The sequence below is a fragment of the Hemitrygon akajei genome, chromosome 11, assembly GCF_048418815.1.
Source record: "Hemitrygon akajei chromosome 11, sHemAka1.3, whole genome shotgun sequence".
Taxonomy (NCBI): domain Eukaryota; kingdom Metazoa; phylum Chordata; class Chondrichthyes; order Myliobatiformes; family Dasyatidae; genus Hemitrygon; species Hemitrygon akajei.
Window position 1 is genome coordinate 68,773,692 of NC_133134.1, and position 19,423 is coordinate 68,793,114.

At 39.2% G+C, this 19,423-nt stretch overlaps 1 protein-coding gene across 5 annotated transcripts in view; it reads left to right on the plus strand.

The window, feature by feature from the left end:
- Positions 1-19,423, plus strand: part of usp22 (ubiquitin specific peptidase 22) — a 218,655-nt gene that overhangs the window by 126,610 nt on the left and 72,622 nt on the right. For all 5 annotated transcript variants that reach the window (XM_073061028.1, XM_073061027.1, XM_073061030.1 and 2 more), the window contains 2 exons: positions 3,047-3,160; positions 12,605-12,706. In XM_073061028.1, coding sequence (XP_072917129.1) covers positions 3,047-3,160; positions 12,605-12,706 — 216 coding nt within the window. The remainder of the gene's footprint in view (positions 1-3,046; positions 3,161-12,604; positions 12,707-19,423) is intronic.

Below are 19,423 nucleotides of genomic sequence, written 5' to 3' on the forward strand. Positions count from 1 at the left end.
TGTTCCTTTTGACTTTTCTACATCTAAGTTTCTGTTGTTCTCTGCCATGAATGTATTCAATGACTCTTCTTAGTCACAATGCTTTGCAATTCTTTAAGAGTACAAATTCTCCCAAGATCCCCCAAGCTTCAGATTCTGCTTCTCCCTACTTGTACATACCTCACTATGTATCCACTTATCATTTCTCTTCCCACTTCACTTCCCCAAACTGCTAAACAAACCTCTTATTCTTTCATACTCTGATGTAGGTGCCATCTTGCTTCATATGGAAATCCCTGAATCCCACACATCAACTTAGTGAGGCTTCTCTGTATTAAATCTAATAAGTATATCCTCAAATATGGAGACTAAAACTGCATGTAGCATTCCCATTGTGTGTTCTACCAGAGCCCAGGAAGCTGTGTTAAAACTCCCTTTTATATGACTTGCCCTTTGCAATGAGGAGCATGGGAAGGACTACTGGAAAAACTTTGGCTTGTTGGTTACTGCGGCAAATTTACATATGGTAAATGATACAGCCAAAGTTCCTTGCTATTTCAGGAGATGAATATCGCCTGCTCAGTGGAGCTAGTGGAATATGATCAGAACATCTATGTTGTTTTTTTAATCTGGGAAGAAGCATTGACATCAGTTTGTTTGTTGTGGATTGAGGAAATTCTGCAGACTGGTCTTGAGATGCCGGCTATTCATTATCTGTTTTCAAGGTATACAAGAAGTTGGGTAAAATACTGCTTGGTAGCTGTTGTGCATGGCTGAAGTTTTGGCCTTTGATTATGTCTTTCCTGGTACCTGTGCTGGTGGAGATGGTGGTGAAATTTAAAACGCCTTCAATGATGAAAGTGAATGCATGAGATATGAAAGTAATCCATGCTTTACAAAGACTTACAATGGATGTTGATCATCCAGGTCCTTGGGCAGGAGTTAATTATAGCATGACTAACCTCTCCGAGCACTTTATCACAGTAGAAGTGAGTGCAACTGGGCGGTAGTAGTCATTGAGGCAACTCGCCCTACTTTTTTTGGGCACCAGTATGATGCCCCTTTGAAGCTGGTGGGAGTCTTTGGCTGCAGTGGTGAGAGTTGAAGATGTCCTTGAACATTCTAGGTTTTCAGCATTGTACCAGGTACTCTGAGGCCTGATGCCTAAACTTCATTTAGAATTGCTTTTCTGCTCTCAAGGTAGCTTTCTGTAGGTTGAACCTGGATGACTTGTAGAGTTCTGGATTACCAGTCTTGAAAACCACAGCTCTAGCCCTCACCAGACTGCTAATGGTTCATCCACGGCTTCTGGTTTGGTTATGTCCTGCATGTTCTCGAAGGTACACATCTCATTCACATAGTCCTGATGTAGTCGGTAATAACTGGCATATTCATTCAGATTTGGGAAGATAAATCCTTGACTATGGTCTAGTTGATCAATTTATGGGCGGAGCAGATGCGTGACCTTGGTCATAGTAAGAGTAGGCCTCAAGCCGTGCGCACATGGGGAGCATTGGAGTCGGGTACTCTGTGGGAGTGCTGGAGGAGCTGTGGCGCAGTGTTCACACTGGAGTTGGAGTACCCCCCCCCCCCCCACCCCAGTTCTATTGAAAACTGCTGCAACATTCATGGACTCAGAGACTTGCACTATTATTTTGTGTGACTGTATTTTACTGCTGTCTTATGTGTTACATGTATATTTTGCTGTATATGACTGTTGGCACTTTGTTTTGCACCTGGCATTGGAATAACATTGTTTCGTTTGGCTGTATCCATGGGTATTCATGTATGGTTGAATAACAATTAAACTTATACCACGATGATAGCAGAAAACTTCCTCAGCAGATAAAATGGATGAAACTTAACCATAAGGTGTTCCAGGTTGGCAGAGCTGGACTGAGACACATGTATGCCATAATGAGTTAAACGTGAAGAAAATGCCATGACTTTTGCTTTTATCTGACACTGCTGTCCAGTCCCTGCAGTGGAAAGTGACACCCTCCAGCTGAAGCTCTTTGTCCAGAATGCTGTGGTGGAGCAATGTCTCTGAAGCAAAGTACATAATAGTCCCTAATATCCCTCTGGTGATGCATTCTTGCTCTGAGATCTTGAATTTTATTTTCAGTACTGTACATTAGCTAGGAGGATGGTAGGGACTGGGGCCTCAGAGCCTTGCATTTCAGTTTCACTTGCAGCCCAGCACATCATCTGCATTTTCTGAAAGGGAAACTGCACTCACTCCCTGGGTGGCTGACAGTCTGAAGTCTGCTGATTTTTGAGGATCAATGGAGTTTTTAAATGTTGTAAAACAATGTTGCTTACTGTACTTATGGCTATGACTGTATATTTCAACTGTTGTAGTCCTAAATGGGAGCTGCATGGAAAATGTCACCACTCGTTGGTGTCTTCGTACAGGTGTGTATGGTGTTGCACAGCAGACAAGATCAGATTTGAGACATTGTAATTTAGTTCATCTGTTTTGAAAGCTTCTTTGAGATTGAAATAGGCCATGCATTAAACTTAGTAGTTCTGTTCTACATCTCTGGCATTTTATTTATGGATAAAGGCCACATTCATCATACTTAACACGTTTGCATTGTGACTCAGTTGGTGATCTCTTGACTACTGAGAGAAAGATATTGAAGAGGATCCTTGTAGTGACAGTTTTTTTTCCATTTGGTAGACATGAAAATGCTCTGACTTCTTCACTGGACTTGCCTTTATGGTGATAATTATCGCATCTTGGAAGTTCTTTCCCCAGGAGATTATTTAATCATACCAGTAGTATTTCAGTGTGATGTTATGTATTTGTGAATTTCGTGTAACCTCGAAGTGTTAGTAACTTCAAGATTAGCTTGGTGTTAGGGTGCAATGAATATACTTACCAGGAAGAAATATACTTACATGATACTTGAAAGACGCAAGGGATAGCTAGGGGTGATTTATGTTTTACATACTTGTTTGTAATTTTATTTCAAATCCTGTACTTCAAGTTGGGCTTTATTTATCAATAGATGATAATAACTGCAAACTCCTTAACATTTATTTACCTTTTTCTCTCCTTCAGCCATAGACCTCTTGTATGGAGGTATATATTGTTTTATGTGTCAAGATTATATATATGACAAAGACATGGAACAAATTGCCAAAGAAGAACAAAGAAAAGCATGGAAGTTGCAAGGTACGTGGCACAGCAGATGTTTCTATTGTGGTTCCTTCTGCTGTTTAAACTTAAGGATGTTTTAAGAAAATGTGCGCAATGTCCAGGGATACTTAATATTTTGGGTAGAAAACTCTTGTTACTAATGTATTCCTTATCTGGTTTGGATAATCAAACTTGTGAAAGATAAAGGGGAATGAACATTTGACTCATTGAGGCACATTGCTAAGTTTAAAATGATCCAATATAATTTGAATTAATATGGATCATTTGAGGAAATACGTATTTAACTAGTTATAACTAGTTAGTCCTGACGAAGGGTCTCGGCCTGAAACGTTGACTGTACTACTACCTATAGATGCTGCCTGGCCTGCTGCGTTCCAGCAGCATTTTGTGTGTGTTGCTTGAATTTTCAGCATCTGCAGATTTCCTTGTGACTGACAAGAAGAGCCCTGATGGATAGGGAGATACGGCTCTATGGTAGCGCAGCAGTTAGTGCAAAGCTACTACAGCCAGGGGCATCGGAGTTCAATTCTGGCATCCTCTAAGGAGTTTTTACATCCTCCCTGTGGAATGCATGAGTTTTCCCTGAGTGCTCTGATTTCTTTCCAGAGTCCAAAGTACCACGTTACCATTATATATTGTTCCATTATTACACTAGTGTTAAATTGGGGTTGTCAGTGGTTGCTAGGGCCGCACGGCTCAATCCCAGCTGTGCCAGGCTTGTGTTGTAAAGAGATGATCTTTGTAATTGATGTAGCTTTTTGACCTCTACTTAAGCAAGTTGTGATGAAGCAAACCACACATTAAAAGTTTTTTTGGCTAAACCTTTGTTAGCACTTTAGTAGAGCAGAATGATCAGTTGATGCATGTCTTAATCCAGAATTAATACTTTCTGTTAACACATCACTCAAACACAGAGTATGGCCAGTATTCAGTAACCATTTTTCAGTGGGATGAGTGGCCTCTTTTTGTGCTATAATATTTCTGCAGAAAGATAAATCAGTCAATCATGCACTGGGGTTTTACCTTAAAGTTAAATTTTAAATTAATTAACTTTTAAGGACAGTTAAAAGAAACTGACAGGTTAAAAAGAAAATGACCGAGGCTAAGAGACTCTGAAAGTCTAATGTTCAGCTGTTGAGATTGGGAGGAAAATGTCACTTTTCCAGGTAAATCTGGTCACTATTTTTATGGATAATTTATTATCACTGAAAAGCCACCTAATCAAGTTTTTATGTATGATAGAAAAATGAGTGGTATTGTAAGCAATGTGGATACATTGCGAAGCTGTTAACGAACTAAGCAAAGGGCAAATTAAAGCTAGTGGTGATCATTGCAATTTGGACACATGAAGGGTGGAATAGTATTTTCTAAACTATGAAAAGATCATAAAAGCAGTTGAAACATAGAAATCTACAGCACATTACAGGCCCTTCAGGCCACAATGTTGTGCCAACCATGTAACCTACTCTAAAAATTGCCTAGAATTTCTCTACCGCATAGCCCTCTATTTTTTTGAGCTCTACGTACCTATCTAACAGTCTCTTAAAAGACCCTATTGTATCTGCCTCCAACACCTTTGCTGGTAGTACATTCCACATACTCACCACTCTGTGTGTGGGGAAAAACTTGACCCTGACATCCCCCCCCCCCACCTTGTACCTACTTCCAAGCACCTTAAAACTATGCCCTCTCAAGTTCAGCCCGGGGGGGGGGGGGGGGGGGGGAACCTCTGGCTAGCTACACAATCAATGGCCCTCATCATCTTGTACACCTCGATCAGGTCACCTCTCATTCTCCATTGCTCCAAAGAGAAAAGGCCGAGATCACTCAACCTGTTCTCATAAGGTATGCTCTCCAATCCAGGCAACATCCTTCTAAATCTCCTTTGCACTCTCTCTATAATATCCACATCCTCCTTGTAGTGAGGTGACCAGAACTGAACACTACTCCAAGTGGGATCTAAATAAGGTCTTGTATAGCTGTAAGATTACCTCACGGCCCTTGAACTCAATCCCACAGTTGAAGGCCAGCACACCTTCAGCTTCGCATGCTTGGAGATGCAAGCTTTTTTTTGTTTGATCAAATTGTCATGCATAGAGACAGGAAATCAATAATAGGTTAATGAAATGCAAACACCTTAAGGGCATATAATTGAACGTCACAAAGTTCGTGATGACCATTTTGCTCAACTACATTAATCACATTTGCCAATAAAACCCCTTTTTACTGGGCGCCCCTTGCAATGTGGCTTGCTAGCTGTAGCTAGCAGCCATTGGACTCAGCAGTGAGAAAGCTACCTTTCTCCAACTCCGTACGTCTAGGGTCGATATGACATAGGTCCCGCCTCATTTGTGATTTAGGGATGTCTTGCCCACCCAAACACTGAACTATGTAACTATTGGCCCAATGCAGTTGCCCATTGGCAAGAAGTAACACTGCATGCAATTATAAAGAAAGTATATTTATAATTGCTAACTTAACCAAACCATTATTAAAACAGGAAAAAGAACAAAAGGGCCATTATAATTAAAACAGTCAAATGCACACAAGCTTGGAGCTCAAATCTTCCAAAACCTGATGTGGCCAATGTACTCATGGTGCCAACTCCTATTCAAGTCAAGTCAAGTTGCTTTTATTGTCATTTCAGCCATAACTGCTGGTACAGTACACAGTAAAGATGAAACAATGTTCCTCCAGGACCATGGTGCTATATGAAACAACACAAAGCTACACTAGACTACCTGAAACAACACAAATCTACACTAGACTACGTGAAACAACACAAAACTACATTAAACTTCAGACCTACACGGGACTACATAAAGTGCACAAAGCAGTGCAAGACAGTACAATAATTAATAAACAAGACAATGGGCACAGTAAAGGGCAAATTACAATTTAATAATAATAGATGATAATAATAAATGATGTAAATGTAAACAATGTTTTAGCAGGAATTAAGAAATGAGCAAAAATTGCAAAGGGAGTGGAGTGATCAGCTGTGTGTGTGTGTTGGTGTCAGACTAGACTCTGGGATTTGAGAAGTCTAATGGCTTGGGGAAAGAAACTGTTACACAGTTTTTCGATCACTGGAAAGATTTCCCCTCTTGGGCTCCATCAAATTGTGCATTCCCATTCGATTGAATCCTACGGCCGGTACTCTCGAGCTTCTTCTCTCCATCTCCTGTCAAGAAGAGCTCAACCCACTCCAGTGTCCATCACAAAAACCTCTCTGCCCAGTGTTCTCTCGAACCTTCACCCATTCCACCATCCTGATTGGATGACACTACATTCCTGAGAATGCACATCACAACCTCTTGTCTTTAACGGTAACACAAACACTACCAGCAGAACATACTGCTTCTACAGAAATCCATTAAATAAAATGCCTTACAACATGAGCTGTAAATCTTAACCAGGGTGTTACACCTATGTTAGGTCTATACCTCTTGCCTTGCCTACTCAAGTGCCGATCTAAATGTCTCTTATACTTCTTAACCGTGCTTGCCCTTCGGACCCCCTTAAAACTCCTTTTCACTTTAAACTTATGGAGAAAAGAGTTGACTTTTGCCCTATCTATGCTTCTGGAGATATGTCCACCTTTTGTGCACTCCAAGACTATTATCACCTCCAGACCACTCGGATATCCCTACCTGTCTCGATATCCTCCTCTTACTACTTGATTTTACACAAGTGTTCATTTAGGATGTCACCCTCGTCCCCTAACCCAACACTTAAGTTTCTGTCTTCAATTCTTAAGGAGATCCCACTGTTTTTTGTAGCTATCTCCTTGCTTCCAGTGTACTTTTAAAGTACTTGGGGTTCTTAATCTTGTCTGTCAAGGGCATTTGATTAGTTATTTGTCTTAATAATTTCCTCTGAGTACTCTCCCTTGGCTTCTGAGTTCTTCAGGGGACCTACTTGAATGCATTTCAAGCACCTGCTCTCTTGCACTCTCAAAATCAGCTTTCCACCAATTTAAGTCATGTTAACCTGAGGAACAACATTCTTTTTCCACAACTACCTTGAATCTTACAGAATTATAACTGCTGTTCCAAAGTGTTCTTCAACACAACACATACTTCCACCACCTGCTTGATTTCAATTCCTAAGATAAGGTCAAGTGCAGTCCCTTGGGTATGACTTGAAGACACGAGCACAAGATGGCAGAACTTAAAAACGCAAACATAAGGAAATCTACTTCTTCCTATAGATGTTGCTTGGCCTGCTGTGTTCCACCAACATTTTGCATGTGATGGCAGAACTTGTTACCATGATAGAAAACCTGGTTAAATTTGCATAAAGCATTGTGAATAATAATATCAGATTTAAAGAAACGTGTATTAGGATTTGGAAGGTATTCAATATAGATTTGGCAAGGGTTAAGTTGAGGAGAAGTTATGCAAAATGGTGAACTCTCAATAAGTTAGGTTAAGGAATTCTTTATACTTCTAAAGATACAAAGAGGCATTCCAACCAAGGGTCTTGAATCTGCAACATAAATTCTTTTGTTTTCTTCAGATGCTGCCTGACTTGCTGAGTATTTCTAGCATTTTCTGTATTTGTTTCTCACTTCTAGTATCTGCAGTTGTTTTTATTTTCATGTGATAGTGTAGCACATTTGGTGTTGGGGAGTCTAGGCCCAGAGAGAGAATCTAGAACTTAGAGCAAGGTATCTCAGGAGTTAAATCTTCTACACAGAAGAAGAAAATGTGTAATATACTAAATTAATTGTTATGCTTAAAATCCAAGAATATTTTTTGGCTCCATCTGCTAAAAACAAAACTTGCTGGTGGCCAAACACTTCAACTCCCATTCCCATTCCAACATACCAGACCATGGCCTCCTTTTGTGCCAACTTGAAGCCACCCTCAGGATGGATGAGCAACACCTTGTGTTCTGTCTGGGTAGCCTCCAACCTAATGGGAGAAAATTCCCCTTCTTCCCCCCCCCCCCCCCACTCTGACCTCTTGCCTCTTCTCACCTGCTACTCTGGGTCTCCCCCTTCCCTTTCTGCTATGGTCTACTCTCCTCTCCTATCAGATTCCTTCCTCTCTGCCTTTTACTTGGCTTCATCTATCACCTTCAGCTGTGCTCCTTCCCCTTTCCCAACATTATTCTGGCATCTTTTCCCTTCCTTTCCAGTCTTGAAGAGTCTCAGGTCAAAACATTGACTATTTATTCATTTCCATAGATACCTGCTGAGTTTCTCCAGCATTTTGTGTGTGTTGCTTTGGATTTCCAGCAACTGCAAAATCTCGTGTTTATATCCCTTTAGAAAAGTTTTTTATTCTAGAATAAGAGACACAAAACATAGTATTTTGATATGTTAGAAGCTGGATCACAGGTTAGCAACAATTTTCTTGAATAGTAGAACAGTTTTGAGGAACTGTAAGGCCATTTAGAATATTTCCTCGCTCCACAGCAGGAGGTATTGCTATATTATAACATCTTTGGCATAAAATTCTTTGAATTTTTCCCATGTCAGCTTTTAATTGAGTCTTTTGTATTTTTCCATGGGGAAGTTCATTGAAAGCTTCAGAAAGTCAAAGTATGATCACTGGAGACTGTTGCAGAGAATGCACCAGAATATGAACACACAGACAAGGAGCAGGAGTGAGACCAGTAGGAAACTGGCTGATATTATTCAAACTTCATAATACATGCCTACCTTATAACCATATAACAATCACAGCATGGAAACAGGCCATTCCGGCCCTCCTAGTCCGTGCCGAACTCTTAATCTCACCTAGTCCCACCTACCCGCACTCAGCCCATAACCCTCCACTCCTTTCCTATCCATATACCTATCCAATTTTACCTTAAATGACACAACTGAACTGGCCTCTACTACTTCTACAGGAAGCTCATTCCACACAGCTATCACTCTCTGAGTAAAGAAATACCCCCTCGTGTTTCCCTTAAACTTTTGCCCCCTAACTCTCAAATCATGTCCTCTCGTTTGAATCTCCCCTACTCTCAATGGAAACAGCCTATTCACGTCAACTCTATCTATCCCTCTCAACATTTTAAATACCTCGATCAAATCCCCCCTCAACCTTCTACGCTCCAATGAATAGAGACCTAACTTGTTCAACCTTATTCCTATCAGGAATCTGTGTGCATCTCTGTTTTAAATGTATGGATCCTACATGCATCCATGTTATAATTGATCAGACTTGCCAACAAAGAAGAGAAAATCTGCAGATGCTGGAAATCTGAGCAATGCACACAAAATGCTAGAGGAATTCAGTGGGTCAAGCCTGCTGAGTTTCTCCAGCATTTTGTGTGTGTTACTCAAACTTACCAAAATTGAGAGCTAAATATTAATTGTTACAAGACTGAATTCCTTTGCTCATCTTTAAAATCCTTCATTTGCCTTAGAGGACAGATGAGGCTTTGTGTAGACAGTGATACATTGTTGTCGATCTAGCATACTAGAGCAAAGGTAACACACCTTTTTGAGAGCATGTGCCAAAGCTAGTGAGAATCTCTTGCAAACCATGTTAATTTTAAGTAGAGATTGTCATTGATTAATGAATTATTAACAATAATTATGTACTTTGAGAAAAAAGGGTGAGTCTTGCTCGTTTGTTTTCATTGTATAACGATTAATATAACTGTAATAGGTTGAAATAAATGAAGCATTTTAGATGGCCTGTTCAAAGTATTAGTATTTTAAAGACTATTTAAAAATAATAATGACTAAATTTTATTATTCTACCTCATATATAACATGAGTTTTTTTTTGCTGTATTAATGATGGTAAATATTTTATATTTGGCTTGCATTTGGTGTTTTGAGAGCTATGCTTGTAGGTAGCACTAATTTATCAGTAAGTCTGCTCCTATAATTAGACTTCATTAAGTTCATTGCTGAAAACAATGACTTGCATGATTATGTCAATGAATATACTGTTAATATCATCATTACAATATGTTTCGGACAGTTAAATTTCAGGAATGGAATTGCAGAGTTTCAGAACCTCATTAGCTGCATTTTTAATGCTTTGATCTTGTCACTAACCAATCTTACAATATTTACTAGTGTATTTCTAAGTCAACAATTTTTAAAAACTCAATTTGGAGCTAGTTATCCAATTCAATTGATTGCGACATTTCCAAATGCAGTTTATTTAAAGGTGCGCTACTGGTTAAAATTTCTGTTACTGTGAATACCTAAGCGAGTAAAAGATGACCTGATTTCCAAAAGGCGTAAAGTAAAAGATGACACATTTCTTTAATATTTTAAGCAAGATTACTTTTTTACTTCCATTTTTGACAGTTTCAAAATAACAATAAAAAAGGGCCTGAAGTAAAAGTTTGGGCACCTTGCATGGTCAGTACTTAGTAACACCCCCTTTGGCAAGTATCACAGCTTGTAAAGGCTTTCTGTAGCCAGCTAATGGTTTTTCAATTCTTGTTTGGGGGATTTTCACCCGTTCTTCCTTGCAAAAGGCTTCTAGTTCTGTGAGATTCTTGGGCTGTCTTGCATGGACTGCTTTTATGAGGTCTATCCACAGATTTTTGTTGATGTTTAGGTCAGGGCACTGTGAGGGCCATAGCAGAACATTCAACTTGCGCCTCTTGAGGTAGTCCATTGTGGATTTTGAGGTGTGTTTAGGATTATTATCTTGTTGTAGGAACCATCCTCTTTTCACCTTCAGCTTTTTTAAAAAAAACAGATGGTGTGATGTTTGCTTCTAGAATTTGCTGGTATTTAATTGAATTCATTCTTCCCTCTACCAGTAAAATGTTCCCCGAGCCACTAACTGCAAAACAAGCCCAAAGCATGATCGATCCACCCCCCTGCTTAACAGTTGGAGAGATGTTCGTTTCATGAAATTCTGCACTTTTTTTCTCCGAACATACCTTTGCTCATTGCAGCCAAAAAGTTCTATTTTCACCTGAGCAGTCCACAGGACTTGTTTCCAAAATGCAGCAGGCTTGTTTAGATGATCCTTTGTAAACTTCTGACACTGAATTTTGTGGTGAGGACGCAGGAAAGGTTTTCTTCTGATAACCCTTCCATGGAGGTCATATTAGTATAGGTGTCGCTGCACAGTAGAACAGTGCACCACCACCCCAGAGTCTGCTAAATCTTCCTGAAGGTCTTTTGCAGTCAAATGGGGGTTTTGATTTGCCTTTCTAGCAATCCTATGAGCAGTTCTCTCAGAAAGTTTTCTTAGTCTTCCAGACTTCAACTTGACCTCCACCGTTCCTGTTAACTGCCATTTCTTAATTACATCACAAACTGAGGAAACAGCTACCTGAAAACACTTTGCTATCTTCTTATAGCCTTCTCCTGCTTTGTGGGCATCATTTATTTTAATTTTCAGAGTGCTTGGCAGCTGCTTAGAGGAGCCTGTGGCTGCTGATTGTTGGGACTGTTGGGATTGTTTGAGGAGTCAGGGTATTTATAAAGCTTTGAAATTTGCATCACCTGGCCTTTCCTAACGATGACTGTGAACAAGCCATAGCCCTAACAAGCTAATTAAGGTCTGAGACCTTAGTAAAAGTTATCTGAGAGCTCAAATTTCTTGGGGTGCCCAAACTTTTGCATGGTGCTAAAACAAAAATAATACACTAATCTTGCTTAAAATGTTGAAAAGAATGTTTCATCTTTAACTTTGACTTTTGGAGATCAGTTCATCTTCTACTCACTTAACTATTCATGGTAACAGAAATATTGACCGGGGTGTCCAAACTTTTGCATGCCACTGTACATTATAAATTTTGCCGTTTCTTTAAATGACCTAAACGTAATGAGTCTTGAAGAAATTATTCAGTAGTTGAACTGATGCTCAAAAATTGTCTGGAAGGTTCTGAATATCTGTGTTTATTTCAGGAATTTCTGTATTTATATGTGCTTTATAGGTTTTGAGAAATACTTTAAAGTGCTATTTTTGGCATTATTTTTAAATGCCTAGCTTGACTTAAGGCTTTTATATTATCAAACATAGTATCAAGTGTTTTGCCAGATCCCTGTAATTTGTTTTACCTTGGTTACAATTTCCATCACTTCAAGTTGCTTTTGCACACCTTGTGTACTATACAATTAAAGCCTGTCAGTGGATATCCAGCATATTTGGCAGACCGATGAAGCACATTGCCTTCCTGAAGATACTAGCTTCTGCTTCCGTAGACATGACTTGCATTGAGAATGTCAGTGTAATCCAGCTTCCATTTGCTTCAATTCACATCTGTCTGCAGTGTAAGGAATGGGTATGGGGTTTGTGTGAAATGCACAGGAATGGCCACAGTGTAGTCAGATACTGTATTGAGCTGAAGGAGGAATCACTTGAGGGGCATGCCATTGATTTCTTTGATATCTCAATTAATGTGTACAATTGGAATAATTTTATAATTCTTTGCATTTTGCTTAAGTGTTGCACAATCTCTACAGTATCTTCTGAATGATCAAGTCAAGGATTTGAAATGTTTTCTTTAATTTGGTTAGGGGTCGGTGAAAAGTATTCAACATGGGAACCAACAAAAAGGGAATTGGAACTATTACGGCACAATCCCAAACGGAGGAAAATAACTACAAATTGTACTATTGGTAAGTGAATGAATTTGGGAAGAGTAAGACCAGGTGCTTGGTGGTGAAAATAATCACAATGTCATTTTAATCACATTTAATTTGTAGTTATTTTTAATCATGGTAATAGACAAAGTTCTTAATGGTTTGCTTCTACCATATTATAGGATCAGGTTAATATCACTGACGTTATGAAATTTGTTGTTTTGTGGCAGCAATGCATAAAATACTTTAAATTATAATAAACATATATTTAAAATATTAGATTAAATAAGTGCTCAAAAAGAGAGCAATGATAGTGAGTTAGTGTTCATGGGTTGCTTCATTGTGCTCCTTATGGTTTGTGCTCTCAGTACAACATTTGCATCCTTGGAAGTGGCAAGTCATCAAGGGACTTGTACAGAATATTGCTAGTATATGACACATACCAGAATTGATGATTCGGTGCCATGCATAAAACACGATACCATAACAATAGTAATCAACAATTAACGCAAAAGTTCGTGACCTAAGGTAGAAAGAGATGAGTTATACAGCTCTCGTTACATGTATGTGCAGTTCAACTTTTTGAGTGATTATGCAGAAAGTTTGAAGTTAATAACTCATCAGGGGTGATTGATAAGTTCATGGCATAAGGAAGAAGGAGATGAGTTATTAACTTCAAACTTTCTGCATAATCACTCAGAGTTGCACTGCATGTGCATGTAATGAGCTGTATAACTCATCTTCTTCTACCTTAGGCCACGACTTATTAATCACCCATCTGTGGGCACCTTCTGGAGATCCAAGATCTGTATAATCCAGGACCGCAGGACTAAGTGTGTAAATGTAGGAGGGGACTATGTTAAAAAATAAATGTTCTAGGTTTTCTAAATTTAACTCCTACCTTAGGCCACAAACTTATCAATCACCCCTCGTAATTATCAATAGAATAAGGAGAGCAGGAAAGCTCATTTAACGGATGTTGTGCAGGGACATTTGGGATATTAGACCTGAGTTTTGTTGTAAAGCTGGGTAGCTACAGGAAAGAAGCTTTGGAGATGACATGTAGTCCTGGTGGTGATGGACGTAGTGTCTCCCTGATGGCAATTTGGTGAATAGGTGACTCCTAGGGTGGAGTCGGCATTTTTTCCCCCAGCTATTTTTGCTCTAGCAATAATGTCGGTAGTTGACAGCCAATGATTTTCATTGACTGGACCACACGTTGCAGCCTGGACTTGGAGGGGGAGCAAGTGGTTGGAAAACAGTGATAGAGGTGGTCACAACTCTCAATAATGGCTGAGTAAAAATTCATCAGGATATGCCTTTAGATGGAAAGTTTCCTAAGCTGGCATGGTAAGAACAATATCTGCCGGGCTTTCCTAGTGACAAGCATAATGTGCTTGTCCCACTTCAATATACCAGTAATGGTAGTCCTGAGGAATTTGAAAGGCTTGACCATAGACACAGCCTGACCATTAATTTCCAAAAGGGGTGCTGGTAGGGGGTAGTTTGCGGAAGTCAGTCCTCATTTCCACTGACTTGATAACGTTAAGCTCTAAGTTTTTACAAGCACACCATGCTGCAAGTCTGTCTCCCTCTCTTTGATAGCAGGCCACATCATTATTAGAGTTGAGACTAACTACAGTTGTGTCACCTGCAAACATTGGGGTTTTGATAGATTTGTTTGTGGAGGTACAGTTATTTGTATAAGGTGAGAACAGGAGGAATGAAGGAACACAGGCTGTGTATGTTGACACTGGATCAAGCAAGTAGGAACCCAGCCTTGTATACTGCTTCCTGCCTGTCAGGAAGGTCATAATCCACTGACAAATACTGTAGGATACAACTAGCTGGGTTAGTTTTCTGTGGAGGAACTCCGGAACAATGTTGAATACAGAGCTAAATTTGATATATTCTATTACAATTTTGAATGCAGAACTATGAGACAGCTTTCTTAAATTTTTAGTTTTGATATTCCCATTCATTGTCTTAGTTTCTGATTGATGTCAAAGTATCAATGTGTGTATAAGAATTAATAGTATTGAAAATTTCTGTTGATGAATTTAGCCTGCTTGGATCTGGCAACTGGCATCAAACAAGAAATGACCTGTTGGTAACACCATTCATATGTTACTAAAAGAATATTGTCCTGGCCTCTTTCGGCATTTATTTCTGTTCCATATAATCACTTGTGACTCTTTGGCTTCTAGCAACCAACTGCTGATATTTTTGAATGCTAGATTTAGGATATTTTCTTTGATCTAGGGACATAGAACATGGACGTTTACAGCACATTACAGGCCCTTCAGCCCACAATGTTGTGCCAACCATGTAACCTATTCTAGAAACTGCGTAGAATTTCCTTACCACATAGCTCTATTTTTCTAAGCTTTATGTACCTAACTAAGAGTCTCTTAAAATACCTTATTGTATCTACCTCTACTGCCTTCACTGGCAGTGCATTCCATGCACCCACCACTCTGTGTGGAAAAACTTACCCCTGACATCCCCCTTGTGCCTACTTCCAAGCACCTTAAAATTATGCCTCCCCGTGTTGGCTACTTCAGCCCCAGGAAAAAGCCTCTCATCACCTTTTATACCTCTATCAGGTCACCTCTCATCCTATTTTCATAAGGCACGCTCTCTAGGATACAGGAGATTAGGATTGCCAGACCCAAACCTAGCCTTTCTTAGATGTCATTGAAGTAACTTTGAAGAGAAGCAAGAGCAAAAAATCACAATGAAATTGAAGATGGAAACATTGAAATAGGTCAGTTATCCTCACAAAAAGACTGAGGAAAGACAAAGCTAATAATTTATGTTAAGCTAGAAGTCATTCTTAACAACAGAATAACAGATGACCCAAATCTACCTTATCTATTTGCATTAAGGATTTGGTACAACTATTGACTGGCAATTCATGGTGAAGACAAAATGTAATTCTGGACTGAAATGACTGAAATCTTGTTAGAGCAAGTCTCTCATGTTTAGTTTAACACCATGTGGAGTGTAATTTTATGGAGTTTAGATACTGGAATGGAGCATCCGTAAAATTGAATTACCCATTTCCATCTACAGGTTTTCCCCGCTACCCAAAGGTAGAGCGTTCAAATGAAACAGTTTGTAAGCCGAAATGTCATAAAGCGAAGAAGCAATTACCATTAGTTTATATGCGAAAATTTTTTGAGTGTTCCCAGACCCCAAAAAAATAACCTACCAAATCATACCAAATAACACATAAAACCTAAAATAACACTAATATATAGTAAAAGCAGGAACAGTATGATAAATATACAGCCTATATAAAGTAGAAATATTGTATGTACGGTGTAGTTTCACTTATCAAAATTGGGAAGCCAGTGAGCCAAAATCGATTTGGAGAAAAAAAATCGGTATGTATACGCACGTAGGTGCATACGTATGAACATGCATAAGCATGTACACACATGTGCACACAACTGCACGCACAAGGCTTCATGGTCATAGTAGTCTTTCTCAGGGTAAACACACGTACAAAGTGGACGCCTTTTTTTTGTAAAAGCAAAAATCCTCTGGTTAGCAAAAACAGGTTACTAATGTAGGTCTTTCGTAACAGCGAGCTGTAGTAAAGCGAACGTTCAAAAACGGGGGATTCCTGTATGTGTTTTGTCTTGCTAAGGGTGGTAGTTCTATCTGCTTTGCTTTGATGTTCCTATAATCTTGTGTATATTTAAAATTTTACAAATATTACAAATTCTAATCCTGTTATCAATCTTAAACATGATCTAGTACTCTTATGCTTTTTGTTCTTTTGACACATTTGAAGTTTTTTTTGTGAAGGCAAACCTATCCAGGATTAACTGCATTTTTAAAAATAAAAATCTCAAAATTTTGTAGTTCACAAAATAACTTCTTTGCCTGTGTTGATGCAGGTTCTAACTCTTAAGGAAATAGCACATTTTTAAATGCTTTAGATAATTAAACAGCTGCATTTTAATAAATTTATTGTCCTAACTTTGCTTCATGATGAATCGTTCTTTCAACCGTTTAAAAATGTGTTCTGTTCCATCAAGATCCATAAAGTGCTTTTGGATCTGACCCTGGAATAGCCTGGTGATGGTGGCAGGCTTGGTCACAGCAGCTTCTCTGGGTCCAAACCAAGGTGGAATTGTTCGTCTTTTTTATGATCGCAAGACACTACTGGTTATCAAGAACATCTGATATTACACTAGCAAGTTGCTGGATAAGTGGTGGAGCTACACGTTGCACTCTATGTTGCAGCCTGCTTCAGCCATCCAGGAAAGAAGGCATCAGAAGTGTTGCGTGGTCCAACAACTGGTGGAAGTGATGCAGTTGGACGTTTTTATTGTGATTGCAAAACCCTTTTGGACATTGGTAATGTAGAAACTGTGAGTCCAAGTCAGTGGTTCATTGGCAAGACCAATGGCAGGGAAGCTGTATGGCCTCAGTTGAATGGACCAGGCCCTCGTGCCTCAGCACAAACGAGAAAATCTGCAGATGCTGGAAATCCAAGCAACACACAAAATGCTGGAGGAACGCTGCAGGCCAGGCAGCATCTATGGGGGTGGGAGAAAAGTACAGGTCTGCTGAAGTGTCTTGGCCTGAAACGTCAGCTGCATTCAGCATTTTGTGTGTGTTTCTCTTGCCTTAGGGTTGCTTGTTGTAGCCATCAGGGATGGAGATGCTGGAGCTGGCTGTGTGCCACTGGATTCTGTGCTGCCATCTATTGTTCGCTTGGAAGACAAGTTGGATTGCATTCAACTGCAGCTGCATTAGTGTGAGATGAGAAGCTGCTGCAGGCTTTTCCTGCAGAAACAGGGCTTCAGGACAAAATCCAGTCTGAGGCTATGACACTCATGAATTTGGGCTAGATTATTATTTTTGTATATTTTTCTGCTATCATAATTGTACTCTGAGCTGTGTGTCTGTGGGTGCAGTGCTTTGCACCTCGGCACAAAAGGCATACTGTTTTATTTGGCTATATTCGTGTATATGGTTGAATGACAATTACTGAACATGAATGATGCTAATGTTTGTATTTCTAGTATTTTTTTCTGATATCTGCTTTACACCTAGTTTCCATAAATCCTGATTTGCTTTTGTCTTATCCACGCTACAATCGTGCTGCTTTGTTTTCCCAGCCAATGAGTGATGCCTTTCATGAGTCTAAAACTAACTTGCAGTCTGTAGTAATTGTTTTTGCCATGTTTGTACCTTTGTACATTGGATAATATTTCATAACTTTTCCATAAACTACTTGTGTGCCTGTATCTTGTTGAGGCTCTAAGAGTATACTCGTTACTGAACTGGGACCCACAGGCCTTGGGTGTTGTTCTAGACAAATTTGAATTTTGAAACAAACTTTTGAGTTTTAAAATTAAATAATTAAATTCTGATCGGGAAAGCTAGCATCAGGAACAGTGGTCCTAGAACTAGTGGACAGATGTTAAAGCTCATCTGGTTCACTAAAATATTACGAGGAAGGAAATCTGCCATCTCCAGCTTGTCTGCTTTCTGATTGAGGCTACTGGTGATTGGCTTTGAACTGATCTTTGGAAGAGAAGTCCAATACTTTTCCAAAGGGCAATCAGATCTGAATAATTCCCACCTTGAGGGCAACATTTAGAGTGGTAGAATAAAAAGTCTACAGGCTTATTTTCCTCAGGCTAAACTGTTTGGAATTCTTTTACCCGTCAATGGTTTTAATGGTTAAGAGAGAAGTTAACCATCTCATTTAGGTTGCTCTGTCACTATTGTGTTGTTTCAAACCCATTTATTTTCCTGCTCCACAATACTCACAAGTACCCTTTCTATTGCACAATCCCATCTGCTGTGTGTTCACGCAATTACATGGGAGAGATGGTGTTTTAGCATTGTCTCTCCTCTTGGTATTAGTGTGCAAATTAAATGAGTAGGAATCTGGCCAAATTGTTTTTCAGTCTGAGTCTGATAAATCCTGACCACAAAGGTATATTCCACTTATGTATCTTTTGAGCAGCCTGATGTAATGTTTAATTTTGGAACAATTAGCCTAAATTTATCTAATACTGCCCCCTATTGACCACCTAGTGTTCCTGATATTCCACTATTTGCTGTCAGCTGCTCTAAATCTCCACTGTGGCCCTGAGTCAAGATTTTTTTTCCATCTCCTCAGGTTCTTGGAGCATCCTTATAGAACACTATAATAATAAATTAACATGCACAGTTAGGACTTGTAATTGAATCTAGTTAATGTCCTTTGGAACAGATTTAATCCATTAGAGGATCACCATTGACAGGTAATAATTAATATTGCTTTTGTTGGCAAGATGCTGGTTACCTCACCTCTTTTCAATACTGGTTTTAATACTTTTGGTTGCTTGAATAGCCTGATACACAGGTCCAATTGTTCATTCTTACTGTAAGAATGTTTCAGGTACTTTGAGAGTGGTGTGGTACCTAGAGGAAGCAGTTACTGGTTTGAATCCTTGAAATCCAAGGTGTTATGATTGGAACTATTTCCAATTTGGTCTTGGTATTTTGTCCATTATCATTTAAAAAAAATTCGTTTAGCTGAATTGGGTAGGTTGATGCGTATGGGAAGAGAGCTGTTTGCAAAGCTTGTCATTTCCAGGATTATACTTTGCTAAGTTCACTGGAATTAAGTTTATTTTAATTGTGACGAAGTGACTTACAGTTGCAAGAAAAAGTTTGTGAAGCCTTTGCAATTACCTGGTTTACTGCATTAATTACTCATAAAGTGTCATTTGATCTAAA